The 21,443-nt window shown below is 60.0% G+C and overlaps 1 protein-coding gene across 1 annotated transcript; it reads right to left on the bottom strand.

The window, feature by feature from the left end:
• Positions 1 to 649: 649 nt before the first annotated feature.
• Positions 650 to 16,790, bottom strand: IGLON5 (IgLON family member 5). The gene is made up of 8 exons (XM_086690586.1): positions 16,659 to 16,790; positions 8,886 to 8,964; positions 7,544 to 7,776; positions 6,094 to 6,213; positions 4,533 to 4,667; positions 4,248 to 4,368; positions 3,560 to 3,714; positions 650 to 2,273 (listed from the first exon to the last, which is right to left on the bottom strand). Exons 1-8 carry the CDS (start codon positions 16,735 to 16,737, stop codon positions 2,185 to 2,187), a joined length of 1,011 nt encoding a protein of 336 aa, XP_086546712.1. The 5' UTR covers positions 16,738 to 16,790; the 3' UTR covers positions 650 to 2,184.
• Positions 16,791 to 21,443: the final 4,653 nt, after the last annotated feature.

The following is a 21,443-nucleotide window of genomic DNA, read 5'->3' as shown; positions in this document are numbered from 1 at the left end:
TCAGGGAAGGAAAGGATGTGAGGTATTCTGGTTAAAGATTGGGGTGAAAGAGGCCTTTGGGAAATAGAGCTCTTAGATCTTTTTGGAAAGGTGAAGCCTGGGGTCCTGGGTACCTGGATCCTTGATATCATTTCTGTATCAGAGCTTTCATTTCCTTTTTAATCACTAGAGTGAGGAACCTAACACACGTTGGCTTCTACATACAGGGGGCTCTGTTGCTTATGTAAGTGAAAGTGGGCATCAGGTAAATTTTGATCCAGCTACTCAAATGATGGCATCGTGGACTCAGTTTCTTTAGCTCGCTCCCCCTCCCCCCGCCACTCTGTATTTCAGTGTTTGTATCATTCTCAGGCTCTACGTGCTATCTTCCCCACCATTGCTATCCCGACAGACCAAAGATCTTCCATGTAATGGAGAAAAGCAACTCATCTAGATACACCTCACACCATTGAGCTACATTATCCAGTGGAATAGCATCTTGTGAATCCATACAGCTCTGGAACTCATTAGCCGAGAGGCTGAAGCCAATCAAAATCTACCAAAGACAGAGAAGGCAGAAATGATGCTGGAGAGGCACCACCAATGACCATGACCCTTTGCTCTCCACTCACTCAAATCCTTAATGACACGGATACTTGCAGGCAGAGACTTTGGAAAAAGGCGTTTATTGGTGTGGTGGTCTCAACACTCCCCATGAATCGGAACACACGGCCCCCAGGGCCCCCCGCCCCCTCCCTTGCATCCCTCCCCCTCCCCTCCCCATCCCCTGGACCCTGGGAATGGAAGACAATGTGGGATGGGGCCCACGCCCCCGTCTGAGGTACAGTCACTGCCCCTTGCCCCCCTGCCCCTGCTCTGAGCTCCTCCCCCCACCAAGCTCTGGGTAGTGTGGTTTGGGGCGAGTGTTTATAGCAGGTCCCCCAGGAGTCGGAGCTGGAGACTTGACATCTTGGACTGGACTGGGGATGCCTGTGTGACGCCTCTCTCTCCCCCACTTTGTGTGATGTGTGCCAAGATCGTGTCTTCCCACCTCAGAGCTGGGGTTACAGCCTCTCAGCACGCCCTCCTGACAAGTTGCCCACCCTCGGGGGGAACACAGCCGGTCACCAGCTGCGGTGCAGCCGGAGCCGGGGGGCCTATTGCTGGCCACGGTCGCTGGTATGTGTGTGTGTGTGTCTATGTGAGTGTGTGTGAGGGCGGTCAGGTCAGCCTTTGGGAGAGAGGCCAGGGAGTGGGGGAGTGGGGGACCAGCAAACCCACACCCGTGGGAAGCTGCGGGGGCACGGAGGGCAGCTGGTTGGTGCTGCGGGCGGCCAAGGGGAGTCGGGGGTCGGGGAGGGCAAAGCACTGAGACAGACAGGTGGCCACAGGCACCGGTCCGACAGTTGGATGGAAGCACCGATTGGCCCAGAGGGGGCCAGAAAGTCGGGGTGGGGGGCAGGGAAAGTGGGAAGGTCTCAGGCTGCTGAGCCAGCGATGGGACCTCTGGCTCCAGGCAGCTGGTGGTTGACAGCAATGAGGCCCCGGGCCAAGATGGAGATCGCTCACCTGCTCACAGAGGCTGAATGATAGCTTGACAGGCGAGGGTGACACCCCTCCCCACCCCCAACCTGCCCAGGAGACGCTCTATTAACAGGGAGGGGAAGGGGTGGGGTGCGTGCATACACTGGGGAAGCAGGGGGCCTGGAAAACCTCCCCTCACAGCTCCAGCCGCGAAGCCCACATACCTACCTCCAGCCAGAGGAGAGAGGCAGCAGCACTGGGGGGCAGTGGGCATGGGGGTGTTAGGGGAGGGAAGATTGCTGAGCCCCTCCCCCCACACATACACACACGTGCAGGCTCATGCTCACACACACCCACTACATACACACGATCCAGTTGACAGCCTGAGCTAAGAGAGGGGTGTGGGGTGGCCGGGGGTGGGTCGCAATCGGAAACGTGAACGGTGGCGAAAATGGCTGTAGAAAGATGCATAATTTTGCGTTATCCCTCACAGTGATGGGTTCTCTAAAGAGCTTTCCTCCTCCTCCTCCTCCTCCTCCTGCTTCTCCTCCTCTCTTCTTCCTCCTCGGTGGCAGAGAGCTCTTCCGCCCCCTCGAGACCCACGGCGCTGGCTCTCCCTTTTTCTCTAGCTCTCCGCCTCAGGCCCCTCGCAGGGGGGAGGCGAGCTGCGCTGGGTTCTTCCTACATCCTCCACCACAGCCAGCCCAGGGCGGAGAGGAGGGTCAGGGGCCCCGGGGGCCTCGGGGCTGAGTTCTCCAGGGATCCTGGGCCTGGGGAAAGACAGAGGGTCGCGGGGGTGGCCTGGGAAGGGGAGACCCCATGTGTGTTTCCCGGTGCCTTGTGTCTGCCCTGTCTCTGGGGGCAGAGACGCTAAGACACTTAGCGACACTTGTTTCTGTCTGCCACTCAGTCCCTCTCTCTTTTTCCGTCTTTCCCAGATGTTCTTTTTCACCGCCTCAGCCCGGGGCTCTCTCCACGTCGGTCTCTCCGTCGTACAGTTTCGGTCTATCCAGTATGGCCACCAAGGGTCTTGCAGTCGGCACATCCACAATGGTCCTCTTGACTTTCCTCCCCGAGACTGGCTACTGCACCCGTCCCAGCATCTCTCCACTTCAATACTTTACTACTACGTGCCCATCCACCCAGGTGCTCAAGCCGAAACCTGTGATCGCCTCGACCCCCACTTCCTTCTTCCTCCACCTTCAAAACTCTCGGCATACAGAGACTTTGTGCCACAGAGCGGGGCCTCCTGCCTCCATTTTGCACCCCCCCTACAGGCCATTCTTTAAATAGCATCAAAGTGATTTCTCTTTTGAAGCACCAACCACTAGGTCATTCCCTTGCTTAATAGCCTCTGGTGGCCTCACTCTGCAGTAGAATAAAATCCAAAATCCTTTCCATGGCCCATGAGACTCTGCCCCTCCCTTCCTCTTTCGGCTCAGCCTCCACGTGATCACTGTGCTCAGGTCATGCTAGCCTTCTCACTGTGCCCTTCCATATACGTTCCCTCTGCCTGCAAAGCTCTTCCCGCAGATCTTGGCCGGGCTGGCTGCTTCTGACCATTCAGGTCTCAGTTCAAATGTTATCCTCTCTAGGAAACTTCTGATGATGAGCTTATCTAACGCTACCATTTCCAATCCTTATTTATTTTCTCCGTCACCCTTATCGATATCCACTTTTTTTTTTTTTTTTTTGGTGCTTCTTTATGTACGTTTTTGTTTGCTTTTTATTTTATTTAAGTGTCTACTTATTTACTGCCTTTCTACTACTACTAGGCCATAAGCTCTGCGAGTCCCCAGACCTTGTCTCCTTTGGGCACTGCTGTGTCCCCAGCGCCGAAAGCCCTCCCCTTAGGGGGCACTCAGTGAATCGACATTCATTGAGGGAATGGGTTTCTTGCTCAGTCGCCTTGCTTAGGTCTCAGGGTCGACCTCTTTCCTAAGTTGGCAGTCGGTGTGGGGGACAGTCCCGGCCCCGCCCCTCGCCGACCCCGGCCCCGCCCCCCCGCCGATCCCCGCCCCCTCGCCCCGGCCCCGCCCCTCCCTCTCGGACTCACGCAGGAGCCTCATAGAAGCGCTGGACGCTCCGAGCCGGTTGGCGGCGCGACACGTGTAGTTGCCGTAATGCCGGGCGCTCACGTTGGCGAAGAGAAGCATCGAGCGGGTGCGCTCCGTCTGCACCTTCAGGCCCTCGGCTGTGCCGCTGATCAGCCTGCCGGGGACCCGGGTCAGGGACCGGGCCTTGGAACCCTGGCCTGGGACCCCCTCAGGGCGCAGATCCCACTGCACGCAGCTCTCAGGCTCCCTGATTTCCCAGAGACCCCGTATTCTGCCCCCGACCCCAGAGGCCCCTAGCCTCAGGCTCTAGCCCCCTATGGATCTCTGGGCCATTCGTACTGACACTCCTCTCTCCAGGCACCCCTAGGGGCCCCTCAGGGACACTGGACTCTCCTGGCGTTGGGCCCCCAATCTCTACGGGCTCCCAGATTCTGCTGGACCCCGGCCCCAATGGTCCTCTGAAGCCTCCCCGCCACAGCCTCAGCATCGACCCCTGAACTTCTCCCTGAACAGCCTGAGACCAGGCTCCAACGCTCATCATTGTGACACCCAAGTTTTCAGCAAGTCCCCACAGTCTCGCTAGAAGCTGGGCCCCATCCCCCAGAAGCTGGACTCCCCCAGTTCTCGAGACCTAGGGCTCGGCCACCTCCCCACCCCCACCGGGGCCGGACCCGGTGCTGTCCTCACAGTCTGTCATCCTTGTACCACTGGAAGTCCGCGGGGGGCACTGCCATAGCTTCGCAGCGCAGGAGGGCGGCCCGGCCCAGGGCTGTGCGGGCGCTGGTCACGTCCGTGATGGTCGGAGGATCTGGCGAGGGGTGAGAGTCAGCGAATTCTCCTAGCCAGGTGGGGCCTCGGGGGTTCCGTCCCCATCCCCCTCCTCCCTCCTTCCCGGGAGTCCGGCACTCCCCTTCCCCCTCCCCAGGGACCCAGGGCCTGCCCCCCTTTCGTGCCCAGTGCCAAGGGGCTCACAGTTGACTGTGACCAGCACACGGCGGCTGTCTGGCGCAGAGTTAACGCCGTTGTGAGTCACGCACTCATATTCGCCGGCCTGGCCCCGCTGGATGTCCGAAATCTCCAGGATCTCGCCCTCTGAGGTGAAGCCGTCTGTGCGGGGAGGGAAGGGGTGGGGGCGGGGCCGGACACAAACACTTAACACGGGACAACACGGGCACAACACGGACACACATCAGCGGGGCAGGCACCGCAGGGCCTGGAGTGCCCGGGTCAGTGGGAGCCAGGAAGGGTTTGCGGGAGGTTTGGGGTGGGGTGTGAATCAGCAGCCTGGGATCTCTTGCTAGGGGTCTGGCAGGGAACGAGGGTGTGGGGCTTAGTAACTAGAACCCAACGGGGAGGGTCCTAGAATTGGGGGGTGCATGAGAGGATCCAGGGATCTGGGAGCTCATGATTCAGATCATGAGGCTTAGAGCACCCAGTGGGGACAGTCCCAGGACCTTGGTGCTCGGAAAGCTCCAGATAATACGGACCCAAGGCAAGGGGTGAGGGTGGAAGGTGGGGGCAGATCCAGAGTTCTGGGATCTAGTTCTTGGATTCAGTGAATCAGGATCTAGTGATTGGGATCAGCAATCTGGGTATTTGGGGTCTTATGACAGATCACTGGGCTCAGAAGACATTTTGGACTAAGGGCGTCCAGGAAGCCAGGATCTCAAGCCCAGGCTTGTGGGGCTCAGATGACCCAGCGGGAAAGGATCCAGGATCTGACACCTAGTTACTGGGCTGAGTGATAAGCACCATTGGTCTCCAAAGACCCAGTCAGTGAGGATCTAGGGATCTGGGGAATGGTGGTGGAGATCCAGGTGAAAACGGTGGTGAGAGAGATCCAGCGATCTGGAATACCAGGTTCAGGTACCTTGCTGCTATGTTTGGGGGTAGTCTAGAGCAGTGGTTCTCAGCTCGATCGCCAGAATCACCCCAAGGGCTTGTTAAAACGGACTGGTGGTGGTATGGGCGGGGAGCTGGGGATCAGGTGGGGATCAGGTGGGGTGAGGTGGGGTTCTCATTCATTAGGTCTGGGATGGGTCCAGGATGTGCGTTTCTGGCAGGCTTCTCGCTGCTGTTGCTGGTCTGGGGACCAAACTTTGAGAACTGATGGGCTAGAGGATCCAGCGAGATGTAGTGAGGTGACCAGGAGATGGGAATAGGGATAGGGGCCACTGGCCATCGCTTGACTTAGGGTTAGTGGTAGGGATTCAGAACCCAGAATTACGTGAGCTGCCGGGGGGAGACCAGGGATACTAGCGGTGGGGACAGGGGGCAGGCTGGAATCTAGCAGGTGATTTAGAGGAAAGGGCCCAGGCCTGGGACGGCAGGTGGTGAAGGCTCTAAAGCTCTGGGGGCTGTTGGTAAAATAATGGGATCAGGTGGGGGTGAGGGAATCAAACCATGACAGAGGTTAGGGGGACCAGGGAAGGGGGAAAGTAGGAGTCTGGGAGTCTAGCTAGGGATATGGGGAATCGAGGGGCCCAGATTGTGGAGTGGGGAAAGGGGTTTGGGTCAGGGGAGGGGTCCTCACCTCGGAGCTGCCTCCAGGTCACTGTGGGCTCCGGCCGTCCCACGGCCAGGCAGAGCAGGTTCACGTTGCCTCCCTCGTTCACCGTCACGGGCGAGGAGATGTTCACGATGCGGGCGGGGACTGCAGGCCGGGAGGGGAGAGGTCGCGAGAGGGTGAATACGGCCTCCCAGGGCCCAGGAGTCCGGACCCCCAGCCCCTCCTCCCTCAGACCCAGGAGTCCAGCCAATATTTCCTCTGTCTTTCTGTAAGAATTCCTCTGTGTTTCTCCTCTGCCTCTGGGTCTGGCTCCTTGTCCAACTCCTGATCTCTGCCTTTCTCGTTCTTTCTCAGTCTCTGTCTCTCTCTCTCTCTACCTTCCTCCTGACTTGGTTCCTCTGCCCTCTGGTTTGACTTTCTCCCTTATCTCTGTCTACGTTTATTTATTAATTATTATTCTTATATTAAACAATTAGTAGATATAACAAATACTCATATGGTGCTTCCAGCGTGGTAACCCCGTTCTAAATGTTGTACAAAAGTTAGCTCATTAAACCTTCACTACCCTACCACCCTCTGAGGTTAATGTTGCTATTTAAAAAAAAAAAAAAAGAGTTTACTTATTTATTTATTTATTTAGAGAGAGAGAGAGAGAGAGAGAGAGGGAGAGAGAATCCCAAGCAGGCTGCGCAGTGTCAGCACAGAGCCCAACGTGGGGCTCGATCCCATGAACCGTGAGATCGTGACCGGAGCGGAAATCAAGAGTCGGACCCTCAACCGACTGAGCCGCCCAGGCGCCCCAGAGATTGCCAGGGTCGGCAGCTCGAATGTGTACGGCTATTTCTTCCAGCCATTTGAACGTGGCTCCAATCAGACCACATGAGAGGCCAGCGTTTAAATGACGGGGTGCTTTCTCTCTGTCTTTTCTGGCAGAGTATAAAATGAAGCTGCCTCTTCCAGTTGACGAAGTCTTGGGTTTGACGTGTGACAGTCCTCCCCGCTCTTCAGATGGCGAGTCCGAGGCCTCCTCGGATGCTCAGGGTCCCTCAGCAGGGCGGGTGGTCTGGCTCCTGAGACCAGACCTGTTCCTGCCACGTGGGGCAGCCCCCTGAGCTCTGTCCCGTTACTCTCTCTGTCTCCTGCCCCCTCGAGCCCCAGGGCCTGGAGCAGTGCCTTCACGTGGCAGGCGCTCAACCAACAGAGCTGAGTGAATGACCGCGATCTTCCTCGGAGCACCCCCTCACCCCTGTAGCTCTCCTGTCCTAGCAGCTGTCATGCTGAAGGGTCACTTTCCGGGTGCCTGTCCCTCCTTCTGCTCGGCTGAAATCTGCGAGGGCAGGGGCTGTGTCCGCCTCGCACACCACGTGTCGCCAGGGTCGGGGAGCGGGCACTTGGCGAGGATACGGATAGTCTCCCCCCCCCCCCCCGGCGCCCTCCACCCTCTCCGCCACCCAGGGCCCCGCTGAGGGCTCACCATGGACGATGAGGTAGACCTGAGTGGTGTATGGCTGGTGGCGGGTCTGGAAGGAGCAGGTGTAGAGGCCCTCGTCGCCGAGCCCCACCTGGGTGATGAGAATGGAGAACTCCTCGGGCGTGTTGATGAGCAGCCGCACCCGCGGGTCACTGGTCCAGCGGTCATTGCCAGCGTACAGGATGTTGGAGCGGTTCAGCCAGGCCACGCGGGTCACGTGCTCGTCGATGAAGCAGCTTCAGGGAGGACACGGGAGGACGGTTTTTGTCTCCCCCACCCCAGCCTGCCCCCCCAGGTTCTACCGTCGTGGGGGCTCGGAGGTGGGGGGAGGAAGGCCTCCTGCACGGTCAGTTCCCACTGAAGCCCCGTGAGGCCGAGGTGACTGTGCCCACTTTCCAGGTGGGTAAACTGAGCCTCAGAGAGGGAAAGTGTGAGCCTAAGTGCACAATGAAATGGTAGCTGATGGTTACTGAGTGATTGTTGGGTGCTAGAAACTGGAAAAGTATCTGGGGCACTCTGGGAGAGAGAGAGACGGAAATGCAGAGAGATGAGGCACAGGGACCCAGAGGGGGGGACAGAGATCCAGAGGGAGGGGGACAGAGACCCAGAGGGAGGGGGACAGAGATCCAGAGGGAGGGGGACAGGGACCTGAGGAGAGGGGAAAGAGACCCCGGGGGGGGGGGGACAGAGACCCAGAGAGTGGGGATAGAGACCCAGAGAGTGGGGACAGAGATCCAGAGGGAGGGGGACAGGGACCTGAGGAGAGGGGACAGAGACCCGGGGTGGGGGGGAACAGAGACCCAGAGAGTGGGGACAGGGATCCAGAAGGAGGGGGACAGAGATCCAGGGGGAGGGGGACAAGGACCCGGGGAGAAGGGAAAGAGACCCGGGGGGGTGGGCAGAGAGACCCGGGGCGGGGCGGACAGAGAGATCCAGAGAGAGGGAGATAGAGATCCAGAGAAGGGGACAGAGGCCCGGAGAGGGGGGCAGACCCAGTATGGGGAGCAGCATTGATCTGGCGGGAAATAAGGCTGGCTCTCATTTGCTAAGCAGTCACAATGTGCCTTGCTTTCTAAACTCAAGAGAGTGTGTGCAAAATCTTGAATCTCCACAACAGCCTCTACAGTGGTTATCATTCCTCTACCCATTTGGCAGATGGGGACACGGAGGCCCAGACAGGAAGCCAGGCCCAGAGTCCGTGCCCCTCACCACCTCTCCTGAGTGACAGGGACCAGGCTGCTTCTGCAGGTGAGGACTGGCTTCCCCTAAGGAAGGTGAAGAGTGGACTGGGTGATCTTCTGAGTCCCCGAGATGGGGGGGGGGGGGGTGGGGGGAGGGGAGGTACCTGAGGGTGGCGTTGTCACCTTCGCACACCGTGTAGTTGTCCGCGGGAGAGTTGAACTCCAGGCTCTGGGACAGCAGCCCTGGGGACGGGAGGGCCAGTTCGGCTCGGCAGCTCAGCGGGGACCGTACACATGTGCACACACACGCACGTGCCCTGGCCCACACAGGCATCTCCCAACCCCGAGGGCACACGCATCCTTCGGTGTTTCCCGAGACGCACGGCAGACGCGCACAGAGCAAGCACATGCAACGTGTTCCTTCCCATAAGCCCACACTGATCCAGACGGACCTGGACACACAGACCTACACGCCTCCAGATACTAAGACAGCACCCCGGTGACAGCGCATAAACACGTGTGGATATACGCACACACACACTCACAGATACTGCACGCAGACACATACATACACATGCACAGACTCACAAGTACCTAAATGTATATGCACAGACACACACGTGCAGATACACAGACAGCCGTGTACCTGGGCGCTCGCACACATGTTCAGACACGTTCACGTGCTCGCGCGTAGGCACACGAATTCAGAAATACACGGAAACGCACACAGAGCCACCCACACATGTGGATGCAGACACCCAGACGCGTAAACGCAGACACAGATGCACGCGTATATCCACTTGACGCACATCTATCACAGACGCACAAATACACCCCCTGGGCACCGTGTACAGCCACACGCAGACCTCGGCAGACACACGCGTCTGCAGACACGCCCGCCTGCCCGTGGCCACGGGGCACACTTGCAGGGGCCCGCCCACGCCTGCCCGCCCCCCCTCCCCCCCCCAGCGCCGCTCATGGGCACCGTCGCCCGGCACAGCCCCCACCCCCACCCATTCATCTCTCTGTGGACCGTGTCCAGCGGGCTGGACTGGGGCCAGGGAGTGGGGGCTGGGCATTCGGAGGCGGCGGCTGGCGACGGCATCAGGCGGGGGAGAGGAGGCCGGATGACCTTGGACGCCTGGGGAAGGAGGGCCTCGCAACGGGGCCGCCCTGCCCCCGCCCTGGCATGAGGAGCTAATTAATCTAATGAATTAATTGCCCGTGCCGTCCCCAATGACTCCCGGGGGCCCTCTCCATCAGCAGCCCCTCAGGACCGGGTTGGGGCAGAGCCAGTGCGGTGGGCTCCCCGGGTCGTGGGGTTTGGGATGGACCCTGCAGCCCCTTAGCCCGGCCAGAGTCACTCCCCGTGCTGCGTGCGGTGGACGCTGCCACACGGCCCTGGTGACAGCAGGAGACGGCCAGGGGACGGACGCACACAGGGACAGACACAGCACCAAGGCCCGGGGAAGGCACACGGAGCCAGGGCCGGAGGGGGAAACGGTCCCGCACTCCGACACAGGAACGGCGATGGGGCCTGCTCAGAGGCACGGGGGCGCACACAGTCCCGCTGACACGCAGCCCAGGACACGCAGCCAGCCCAAGGTCACCCTACCACACACAACTAGACCCACACAATCGTGCTGATGCCAACAGCCCCCCGCACGCAGGTGCAGTCTACGCACGAGCGGTTACAGCCCCATCCAGGGGGCCACCTCTCTCTCTTTCTCTCTCTCTCTCTCTCACCCGCCCCCCACGCCGGCCTAATCAGTCACACTGACACTGCCAGCCTGAGGGCCATGCTCAGCAGCCCACGCCCCTGCCCTCTGGAAAGTCGTGCAGAAAGCTACGGTGTGCAATGAGACAGTTACATGGCCACAGCCTCGCAACACAAAGGGGCTGCCCTGGGCCAAGAATCGGGTGCACACAGTCACGCTGTCACCTACGATCGGATCACACACACACACACACACACACACAGGATTGGTCACACTCCTGCTCATACACTCCCAAGCCGGGGCCGGACAATTCTTCCCCGTGGGGACTGCGCAGTGCGGGATGTTCAGCAGCATCTCTGGCCTCTACCCACCAGATGACAGTAGCTTCCCCCCTCTTCACAGTGGTGACAACCATACATGCCTCAGGTATTGCCGGATGCCCCTTAGAAGGCAAAAATCCCCCCTCCGCCCCCTGTGACAACCACTGTCCAAGGTTACAGGAGAAACGTGGGCTTAGGGGTGAGGACGGAACTGTCCCAGGTCCCCTGGGAACTGAGGGCTCCTGGGCTGAGCCCCTGACCGCAGCCAGGAGCCACCCAGAGGAGCTAGGCCCACAGACACAGGCAGGCAGGACCTTAATCATATGTCCTGACAGACACAGGCACACACTCCTTCCAGAGGTAAATCCCCGACCCTCAGAGCTGCCCGGGGCCCCTCCCGTGGCTTCCTGCTGCCTCCAGGACAAAGGCCCAGCCCCGCAACCTGGATCCGGGGCCCTGGGGTCGCTTCTCCTGCTTTGTCTCCCCTCGTGCATGTGTGGCCCAGCTCTGTGTTCCCCACCTTTCTCTTCATCGTGCCACCGTTTATGGCAAAATGTTTCTCCTTCTCCAGGGGTCTGGAATAATGAGGCCTCTCCTAGGAGACACAGCCCATATGTGCCAGGATGAGCTCCTGCCCCGCTCCCAGGGCACCTTGGATCAGACTCAGCTGCCTCCCCAACCTGCTCCTCCCGGCCAGAGCCTGGCTCAGACCATCTGTGTCCCCGGCACACCCAGCTCCAGGCTCAGCCGAGGGCAGTCCCAGGAGACTTCGTGATGAAGGACTCCACGTCTCAGGCGGGTCTTGGATTCCTGGTCCCCGTGTCTATAAATCTGGATGTCTTGGGTCCGTGAATCTGTCTCACACAATTCCCAGACTCCAGGATCAGGAACCCCCTCCCTGCTGTGTGACCTTGGGCAAGTCCCTTCCCTTTTCTGGGCTTTAGTAAGTGGAGGTGGGGGTGGGAATAGTCATTTCACACCCAGTTGGTCGCTGAGCACGGCTCCTGCCTCTCTCTCTCTCTCTCTCTCTCTCTCTCTCGGTCCTGATCACCCTGGATCCTGTCTGAGCCTGCTTCCCTCACCAGATGGGAGCCCCTCCAGGTGGGGCCTGTGTCTGACCCACCTCCAGGGTTCCAGCATTGCTGGCTCTGGGCCTGGCCCATAGGAGGCCTCGCGAGATGTTTAATGTATAAGCAAGCTGGTGCACATGAGATCCACTCGGTAGGAATTCTGCTTGGAAAACTCTCTCTCAATTCTGGGGAGCCCTCCCTACCCCTCCAAGCCTGGTCTGTTTTCCCACAATGCCTGGACTACCTCCCTTAGAGCTCATATCACACACTGTGGTGACCATCTGTGTCTGTTTCCCCCATCAGACTAGAAGTTTCTCGAGGGCAGAGCCTGGGTCTGACTCAGGTCTGTATGTACCCTCAGCATCTCCCAGCACAGGGCCTGACCCTGGAAGGCCTTGGGAAATACTTACTGGAAGGATGAATGTAAAGAGATACCTACAACATGTGTCTCCAGCTCTTGAACTCCTACTCCTTGTTCAAGACCCAAACTCAAATGCCCCCTCCTCCGGGAGGACCTCCCTGACTGTTCAAGACCGAGAGTGTCTCCACTCTCTACTGGATCCTCTCTGACTCGGCTGGGGCAGTGTTCAAGGGCGCCTCCCCCACCTGACCAGGTGTTCCCCAGGGGGCCCAATTCTTAGCTGTGTCCCCCAGAGCTGGGCTTAGCTCAGACCAGGGACGTGTTTGTAGGGAGAATGACTGGTCTTGAGAGGCTGGATAAGAAAGCCCCGAGGAATCCGTGCCACGAGATCAAATGTCTGCGCCACCGTTTCCTGGCCGGGGGACCCCCAGGCAGTCTGAGCCTCAGTTTCCTCATCTCTGAAAAGGGGGAAAAGAGCAGCTCTTCCCTCTGAGGGTTTTGTGAAGGATTTCATGGGAACATGCAAGAAAAACGTTTAACTCAGCGCTTAGCATGCAGAAAGGGCCCAATAAATGCGAGCTGCTCCTAACAGTACCTTCTTTTTTAGGAAACATCTATTGCTATCCCTGGTTCGGTGTCAGTCCCCTGGGGGTGGGGGTGGGGGTGGGGGCAGGGTGTAGGTCGCTCTATGCCCAGCACCCCCGAGTCGGCGACTGGTATACAGGTGCCCTGTCAGCATCTGCTCTCACACCACCACGCCAGCATGGCCAGGCCGCTGAAAGAACAGACTGGAGAACCCGGCTGCTCGGGGTTCGAGTCCCAGCTCTGCCGTTTGGTTGCACAAATTACTTTCAGGTCCCTGGGACTCAGGATTCCCACCCCCGAGTTGTGGTGGTGAGGATGAAAGGAGGTCACCCAAGCAACAGGTTCAACACAGAGCCTGCTGGTTAGGTGCTAGCCAACAGCTACAGGTGTGCCGGCTGTTGGGGTGATGAGGCGGCAGGTGCCAGCCTGTCCTGGGGGTGGGGCCGGTGGTGACAGAAGGACCACTTGGGTCTCCGCCAGTCTGGACTAGTAGCTGGCCAGGGAGCAGGTATGAGGGCTTGATTGATCAAGCGATGAAGGTCACGGCTAGGTGAGTTTCCTCTCCTTAAGAGAGAAGGAGATTTCTAACAAGATGGAGGCCCCTGGGCCACCCCTCAAAGAGACATAAGTGAAGCTGGGACCCTCCAGTGGGGGGATGCTTGGATTCCCCCGACAGGAAGCCAAGGCCCGCAAGCGTGTGTGACTTTGCAAAGGTCACTCTGGGAGCTGTGGCAGAGGGGAGGCTGGCCCGAGGGAGGGGTGGGGGAGGTGTTGGGAGGGGTGTGGCTCCGGCAGGGAAGAGCCGGTGAGAAGACCCCCTCTTCCTCTGAGCTGAGCTTGAAGTGTAGAGGCCTTCCCAGCACGGATGCCCTGGACTCCCGGAGTCTGGACGCTGAGCCAAGAGCCCTGGAACTTTCCACAACGTGTTGGCTGCTCCTTTCTGCTGGTTCCCACCTCAGGACCTTTGCCTCCACTGTTCCCTGGGGATCTGCGAAAGGCTGACTGCTCTCCTTTTAGTTCAAACTCCCCTCCGAGCGGCTCAGAGAGGGCTTCCTCAACCACCGGAGACCACATGCGCAGCGCGTCCCGAGTCAGTCTTACTGTTTTAGGCTACCCGTCACTCTCTGAAATTACCTGTTGCCTCCCATGCTTGTTTTGAGGTTTTGATCTGTCTCCGTCCCACTGGGATGGAAGCTCCTCGAGAGCTCCTTGAGTTCGTCTGGCTTGCTCACCGCTGTGTACGTATAGATAGATCCCCAGTGCCCAGAACGGAGACTCTGTGCTCAGTAAATATTTGTCAAATATCCAGTCCAGACAGACCGGGGGTCCGGAGGGCCCCGTGGACAGTGGCTGGCACGCCTCATTCCGCTGGCCCCACGCCACCTAATACCCCACGCCAGCCGGCCAGGAAGCAAAGGAACCGCCTGCACCATCTCTGGAAGTGAATACATATGTGTGGGTGTGGGTGTGTCAGCGTGGGTGCGAGTGTGTGTGTTGGCATAAAGAATTTAGGAAAGAAATGAAAAACAGAATGATATCTATGGATGCCAGGGAACTAAGGTTAAGTGGAAAAAAGCCAGTGGCAGAGAAATGGGCTCATTTTGTTTCTATCTCGGGAGAAACATCCACAAACAAACCAGTACCTTGCGTACAAGTGCAACTCTGCGTGTCTGACTTCGCGCGAGCGAGGGGGAGCGCCGGGACCGGCTCTCTCCGGAGTGTGGAGTGTGCCTTTTGGGAGGGGCGGGGCGGGGACAAGGTGGATTTACAGACTCGTGGTGGATTGCTCCCTTGCAGGCATTCCTTCCGGAATTTGGAAAGCAGCAAATGAATCAAAGAGGAGAGAAGATGCAGTTTTGTAGACACGGACCCAGGCTTTTTCTCAGAGCGCCCCAAATGACAGTGGGTGGGGCTGTCTGGCTGCCACCTGGCTCTGTCTCAGCCCGCGTTCCCCCGCCCCGTCCCCTGTTGTCCCCAGATCTCCCCCCGGGGACCCCAAGGCCCAGGAGTGGGAAAGGACTCGACCTAGGCCACAGACCGCCTCCTGGCTCCAAGAAGCTCCCAGCCCAGGATGTGCGTACAACAGTGATTTCTGGGATCTGCAAGACTCAGGGTGGAAAATGGGAAGTTATCTTGAGATCAAAGGAAAAGAGGGGGGGGAGGAAGGGAATCATGAGGGTACAGGGTACGAGGAGTGGGGGAAGGAGAAGCAGAAGGCAAGAGGCAAAGGGAGGACAAGGACAAAAATGAGAGGTGCCAGTGGGGACGTGAATTCCCAGAAGTGAAAGGCACACGGACGGACCACGGCGCACGTGAGGGGGGCTAGGAAGAGACAGGGACACGCGTGCGTGACAGTGAGAAACAGTTCTCCAGGCAGGGAGGGACAGATGTCAAATTGTGCTGAGACCAGCAGGGATGGAGAGACAGAGACCCCGAGAAAGAGACAAATGGGATGGCCCCCAGAGCTAGGGAGGCTCTGGAAATGACCTAGAGAGATGAGAGTCAGAGACAGAGAGGCAGACAGGCAGTCAGAGAGGCAGACGGTCAGGCCGGAGGAATGCTCCGACCTCAGACCCAATGAGCCTCCAGCCAGCTGAGGCCCGGGGGCTGGGGGTCCCGAGTGCGGAAACAGGCGTCCGGAACACACGGGGCCATGTCTGTGAGACCGTGGGTGTCTGCGGGTGCGGCTCTGGGTCAGACTCGGTGACGGGTGTTTATGTGTCTGTGCGTGACCCGCTGTGTGTGGGTGGAAGGCTGAGAGTGGCTGCCTGCCTGAGACTGTTGAGGACTCTATGTTGTCCCCGATTGTGTCCCAGACTCTGTGATCCTCGGTTCGGGGCAGGGCCTGGGGGAATCCTCCAGAAGCACCGAATTAACCCTGGTGCCTGCCTCCTGCCTCTTTGCTCTCTCTCCTGTCCTCAGGGGGCACCTCCTGGACCATCTCTGGGCTGCTGGCCCAGCGGTGACACACAAAGTCCAGCTGCACACCTGCTATCCAGAGATGGCCCAGGTCACCCCTCCCCATTCCACACAAACAGCCCCCAGCCCCCTGCTCCTGCACCACCAGGACTGAGATTAACCCTTTGACCCCATGTTAACCCTTCCCTTCCCTTGCTTCTCCATCTGCCTCTTCCATTCTCAGTCCAGCTTCTGAACCCTGCTACCCAGCAGGGGCTTCCCACATCTGAGTCCCCAGCCGGGGTCCCCAACTTCCTGGATCACCAGCTCCTTTCTCCCACGTAACTGCAACCTTCCAAACACCAACACTTTCTCCCAACCTAGATGACCCAGCTGGGAGCCCAGAGCCCCCCTTCTTCTCCTGGCCCTGGGCTGGAGCTCTGCGGACACCCCTGCCGCCTTCTCTTACAGACCCTGGGAAGGCACCATCCCCCCACCCTTGCCCAGAAACGCCTACCCCAGCCCTCAGGCCAGGACCCCCCTCAGGGACCGTCTTCACTCAGAGACTAAGACCCCCCGACGGGGCATCTCACTTCCCCTCCGCACCCCAACTCAGTTCAGAGATCCTGCCCAGGGACCCTTACTTTAGCGTTTGATCCCCCCTCCCTGGTAGGGAGCCGCAGACTCCCGCCCCCAGGCCGGGATCAGGTGTCCACGACCCCTCTCTCGCCGGCCGGGAGAAGCCGACCTCCGCCCCTAGGCCCAGGCTCGAGCCCCCGGGACGCGGAACCCTGCCCCCGGGCACGAATCCAGACGTCCGAGACCCCCTTCCCGGCCAGGGGGTGCAGCCCCCGCCCCCGGGCCCAGACCTCGGCGTCCGGGGCCCTCCCCTTCCTCGCCCGGGAGGCGGCCCCCCCCCCACCCCCAGTCCCCTCTCGGGACCCCGGCGTCCCGGCCGAGCCCCCCGCCCCCGACGCTGCGGTACCTCGGCTGATGACGGCCAGGCCGGCCAGGGCGGCGGCGGCGAGAAGCCGGAGCCGGGCCCCGGGCGCAGGGGGGGGCATCGCGGCAGCGGCGGCGCGAAGGGGGAGGGGAAAGGGGGGGCCGGTCCGGGGCGCGCGAGGCCGGGGGGAGAGGGGGAGGGGGAGGGGGACCCCGCCTGCGGCTGCACCGGCCCGGGGGGCGGCGGGGGCGGGGGGAGGGGGCTGGGGGGGCGCGACGAGGCGGCCGGAGCTGCTGCAGACCCGGGGAGGGGGGCGGCGCTGACGGGCAGGAAGGCCGACCAATCAGGGGAGGCGGGGGGCCGGGGAGGCGGGGCCGAGGGGGGGTTGCTTGTTGGAGGGAGAGGCCTTTGTTACTGCGGCCCGGCCCCTACCCCCTCCCGCCCGGGGCGTCCCCACGTCTTCCCACCTCGGATCCCCAGAACCCCGGGTCGGGGACACTTCCTGAGCCCACCTCCCTTCTGCTTCGGGGCCCAATATCATCATCCCTCAGACCCTGGAGTCCTGCCCCAGCCCCCTCCTCCCTCAGACCCGGGAGTCCTGCCCCCAGCCCCCTCCTCCCTCAGACCCAGGAGTCCTGCCCCCAGCCCCCTCCTCCCTCAGACCCGGGAGTCCTGCCCCCAGCCCCCTCCTCCCTCAGACCCGGGAGTCCTGCCCCCAGCCCCCTCCTCCCTCAGACCCGGGAGTCCTGCCCCAGCCCCCTCCTCCCTCAGACGCAGGAGTCCTGCCCCCAGCCCCCTCCTCCCTCAGACCCAGGAGTCCTGCCCCAGCCCCCTCCTCCCTCAGACCCTGGAGTCCTGCCCCAGCCCCCTCCTCCCTCAGACCCAGGAGTCCTGCTCCCAGCCCCCTCCTCCCTCAGACCCAGGAGTCCTGCCCCAGCCCCCTCCTCCCTCAGACCCAGGAGTCCTGCCCCAGCCCCCTCCTCCCTCAGACCCAGGAGTCCTGCCCCAGCCCCCTCCTCCCTCAGACCCAGGAGTCCTGCCCCAGCCTCCTCCTCCCTCAGATCCTGGAGTCCTGCCCCAGCCCCCTCCTCCCTCAGACCCTGGAGTCCTGCTCCCAGCCCCCTCCTCCCTCAGACCCAGGAGTCCTGCCCCCAGCCCCCTCCTCCCTCAGACCCAGCAGTCCTGCCCCAGCCCCCTCCTCCCTCAGATCCTGGAGTCCTGCCCCCAGCCCCCTCCTCCCTCAGACCCAGGAGTCCTGCCCCAGCCCCCTCCTCCCTCAGACCCTGGAGTCCTGCCCCAGCCCCCTCCGCCCTGAGACCCAGGAGTCCAGACTCCCAGCTCCTCCTCCCTCAGACCCAGGAGTCCTGGCCCCCAGCCCCTCCCCCAGACCCAGGGGTCCAGGCCCTCAGGCCCTCCTCCCTCAGACCCAGAAGTCCTGCTCCCAGCCCCTCCTCCCTCAGACCCAAGGGTCCTGTCCCAGCCCCCTCCTGCCTCAGATCCTGGAGTTGTGCCCCCAGCCCCCTCCTCGCCTCAGACCCAGGAGTCCTGCCTCCAGCCCCTTCCTGCTTCAGATCCTGGAGTCCTGCCCCCTGCCCCCTCCTCCCTCAGACCCAGGAGTACAGGCCCTGAGCCCCCTCCTCCCTCAGACCCAGGGGTCCAAGCCCACAGCCCCTCCTCCCTCAGACCCAGGAGTCCTGCCCCCAGGACCCTCCTCCCTCAGACCCAGGAGTCCTGCCCCCAGCCCCCTCCTTCCTCAGACCCAGGAGTACAGGCCCCCAGCCCCCTCCTCCCTCAGACCCAAGAGTCCTGCCCCCAGCCCCCTCCTCCCTCAGACCCAAGAGTCCTGCCCCCAGCCCCCTCCTCCCTCAGACCCAAGAGTCCTGCCCCCAGCCCCCTCCTCCCTCAGACCCAGGAGTCCTGCCCCAGCCTCCTCCTCCCTCAGATCCTGGAGTCCTGCCCCCAGCCCCCTCCTCCCTCAGACCCAGGAGTCCTGCCCCAGCCCCCTCCTCCCTCAGACCCTGGAGTCCTGCTCCCAGCCCCCTCCTCCCTCAGACCCAGGAGTCCTGCTCCCAGCCCCCTCCTCCCTCAGATCCTGGAGTCCTGCCCCCGGCCCCCTCCTCCCTCAGACCCAGAAGTCCTGCCCCAGCCCCCTCCTCCCTCAGACCCTGGAGTCCTGCTCCCAGCCCCCTCCTTCTTCAGACCCAGGAGTACAGGCCCCCAGCCCCCTCCTCCCTCAGACCCAAGAGTCCTGCCCCCAGCCCCCTCCTCCCTTAGTCTTAGGGGTCCGGGGCCCCTAGCCCCCTCCTCCCTCAGACCCAGGAGTACCGGCCCCCAGCCCCCTCTTCCCTCAGACCCAGGGGTCCAAGCCCACAGCCCCTCCTCCCTCAGACCCAGGAGTCCTGCCCCCAGGACCCTCCTCCCTCAGACCCAGGAGTCCAGGATCCCAGTTCCTCTTATTTCACGAATAACACTGCCTTTGGGGTGAAACTTCCTTTTTCTCTTCACTCCAGTCCTCATCCTCAGGATAGTAGGGGGAATGGGGCAGGACCAGGACCTGATCATGCGAGTGGGGAGGAGATGGTAACCCAGGGCTTAGGGCTCAGGTGCAGAAACTCTAGACTCCCCATTCTTTCACTTGGCTGTGTGACCTTAGATGAGTCCCTTCTCTTCCCAGAACCTCGGTGTCTCCCAACTACGTGTGATTAGTTCTTTCCTCCTGGTCCCACCATATACTCACTTCCTAGGTACTGTCCTCCCTCTCGGGTCCTCTCTCCCTGGGCCCACCAGGAGAGGCTTGCTTGTCCCCATCCGCCCTCCCCCCACCCCTCCGCCACAGGCCTCTGAAGCAAGGGAAGTCTCAGCCTCCCAGTCTGTGACATTTGGAGTCAGGGGTTTCTAAGTCACCCCACAGGGGCTGTTTTACTTCACAAGCACATCTATCCTCCCTTCCTGCCCCCACATCCAGTCTTTCTGCAAGAGCCTCCGGTTTTGCCTTTAAAATGGTTTCTGCTCTGTCCCCTCCTCCCTGTCCCTGTCCTCAGTACTCTCCCCAGTTAGAGCTGCCACCCCCCACCCCCACCCCAGCACTGCTCTGACCACAGCGGTGCCCTGGTCTACCTTTGTCTCCACCTTCAGATCAAAAACCACTAAGCACACAAGCCAGCACACTGATGCCGCTGCCGGCCTCAAACATTCACTTCGGCTCCGGCTGCCGCAGCCCTCATTCTGTTCCTCAAGCCAAACTTGCTGCGGCCTCAGGACTTTGCATCGGCTGTTCCCTCTGCTGAAATGCTCTTCCCACCAGGTTGGCACTAGACTGTTTCTGATCAGATGTCACATTTGAGAAGCCAAAGTAATCCCCCTCTTAACACCACAGCTCCCTTGTTGTCTCTGCAGCTCTTGGGATTCTTTTATTTCACGATTCTTTTATTTCACGTGTTCCCTTGTTTATCTCAGTCACTCCTCTCTACCGCCTCCGCCCCCCCCCCCCCCCCCAGCGTATCTTGGCTAGGGAGGGTCTTGTTGTCTGCTTCTGCGAGCCGGATATGAAACCACGTTAGTTTCAAAGTGGCCACGAAGGGAGTATTTACACCATGGCAATTAGCAAACACCGCAGAGCAGAACTTTCTTTTTGGAGGGCCGTTGTCCCAGGGCACCTCTGTACAAAATCGTTGTCGCCCTGGCAAAAGACCATTTATTGCTCCCCTTGAATTCAGGACCATCCAAGGAGCTCCCTCTTCCTGGATTGGCCTGGATGCCAGGCCTGATGACAACACGAGTACTTACCACATGCGGGCAGCTTTCTGAGCACTTTTTCGACATTATCTCCTTGAAGCCTCATGACATCCTTATGAGGTGTGTCTTGTTTTTATCTCTATTTCACAGATGAGGAAACAGAGACACAGAGAAGCGACAAAATTTCCCAAAGCCTTAGACACGGCTGAAGATCTTTGTCATATGTGTATCTGACAATGAACTGGTAGCCAGAATATACAAAGAGCCACTACAAATCAACAAGAGACAACTCATTTTTTAAAATTGGCAGGAACGGGGCTCCTGGGTGACTCAGTCAGTTAAGCATCTGACTCTTGATTTCTGCTCAGGTCATGATCTCACAGGTCTTGAGTTGAGCCCCCCGTCGGGCTCTGTGCTGGTGGCACGGACCCTGCTTGGGATTCTTTCTCTCCGTCTCTCTGCCCCTCCCCTTCTATCAAAATAAATAAACATTTTAAAAAATTGGCAAAAAGACTTGAACAAGCACTTCACACACACACACACACACACACACACACACACACACACACAAGGAAATCTGCCAATCACGTAAAAAGAATACCCCACTCCTCCCAGAACTCACAGAATGAATGGATAATCATACTACTTGGCTATTGCCTCTATGCTCCAAAGCCATCCTTTATTACCTGTTCTGCAAAAATAGAGCTGCAACCTTTAAACATTCCCCCTTTGCGGTAAGCAGGTTGCTAAGCTTTGTCAGTAGAGGGAAACTGAGGCACCCTGCAGGAGGAACAGGGCTTCTGCCTTGTTCTGATTTTTCCTTGGGCTTCTTCTTGCTCTTACCGCGTGGTCACCAGTGACACGTGTGGGGTGCATTCAGTGGCGCTCACCTCCGTCAGGTTTCGGGGGTGCCCACGGCGATGGCATCTCATCAAGTTTCAGTGCTGTCCCAGTTGATGGCTTCCCAGTGTGTCCTAGAAGCTGGCTTCCCAGCTTCACCCGCTGGCCCTTGGGTGGGGTGTTCTCTGCTTACTCAGTATCTGTGGACCAGCTCTGGTGTGGGCAAGCCAGCCAACTTCCCCGCAGTCCAAG

The sequence above is a fragment of the Puma concolor genome, chromosome E2, assembly GCF_028749965.1.
Source record: "Puma concolor isolate L17-30 chromosome E2, mPumCon1.1.hap2, whole genome shotgun sequence".
In the NCBI taxonomy this organism is placed as follows: domain Eukaryota; kingdom Metazoa; phylum Chordata; class Mammalia; order Carnivora; family Felidae; genus Puma; species Puma concolor.
Note: the sequence above shows the minus strand (reverse complement) of the source record. Positions and strands in the feature narration are given on the sequence as shown.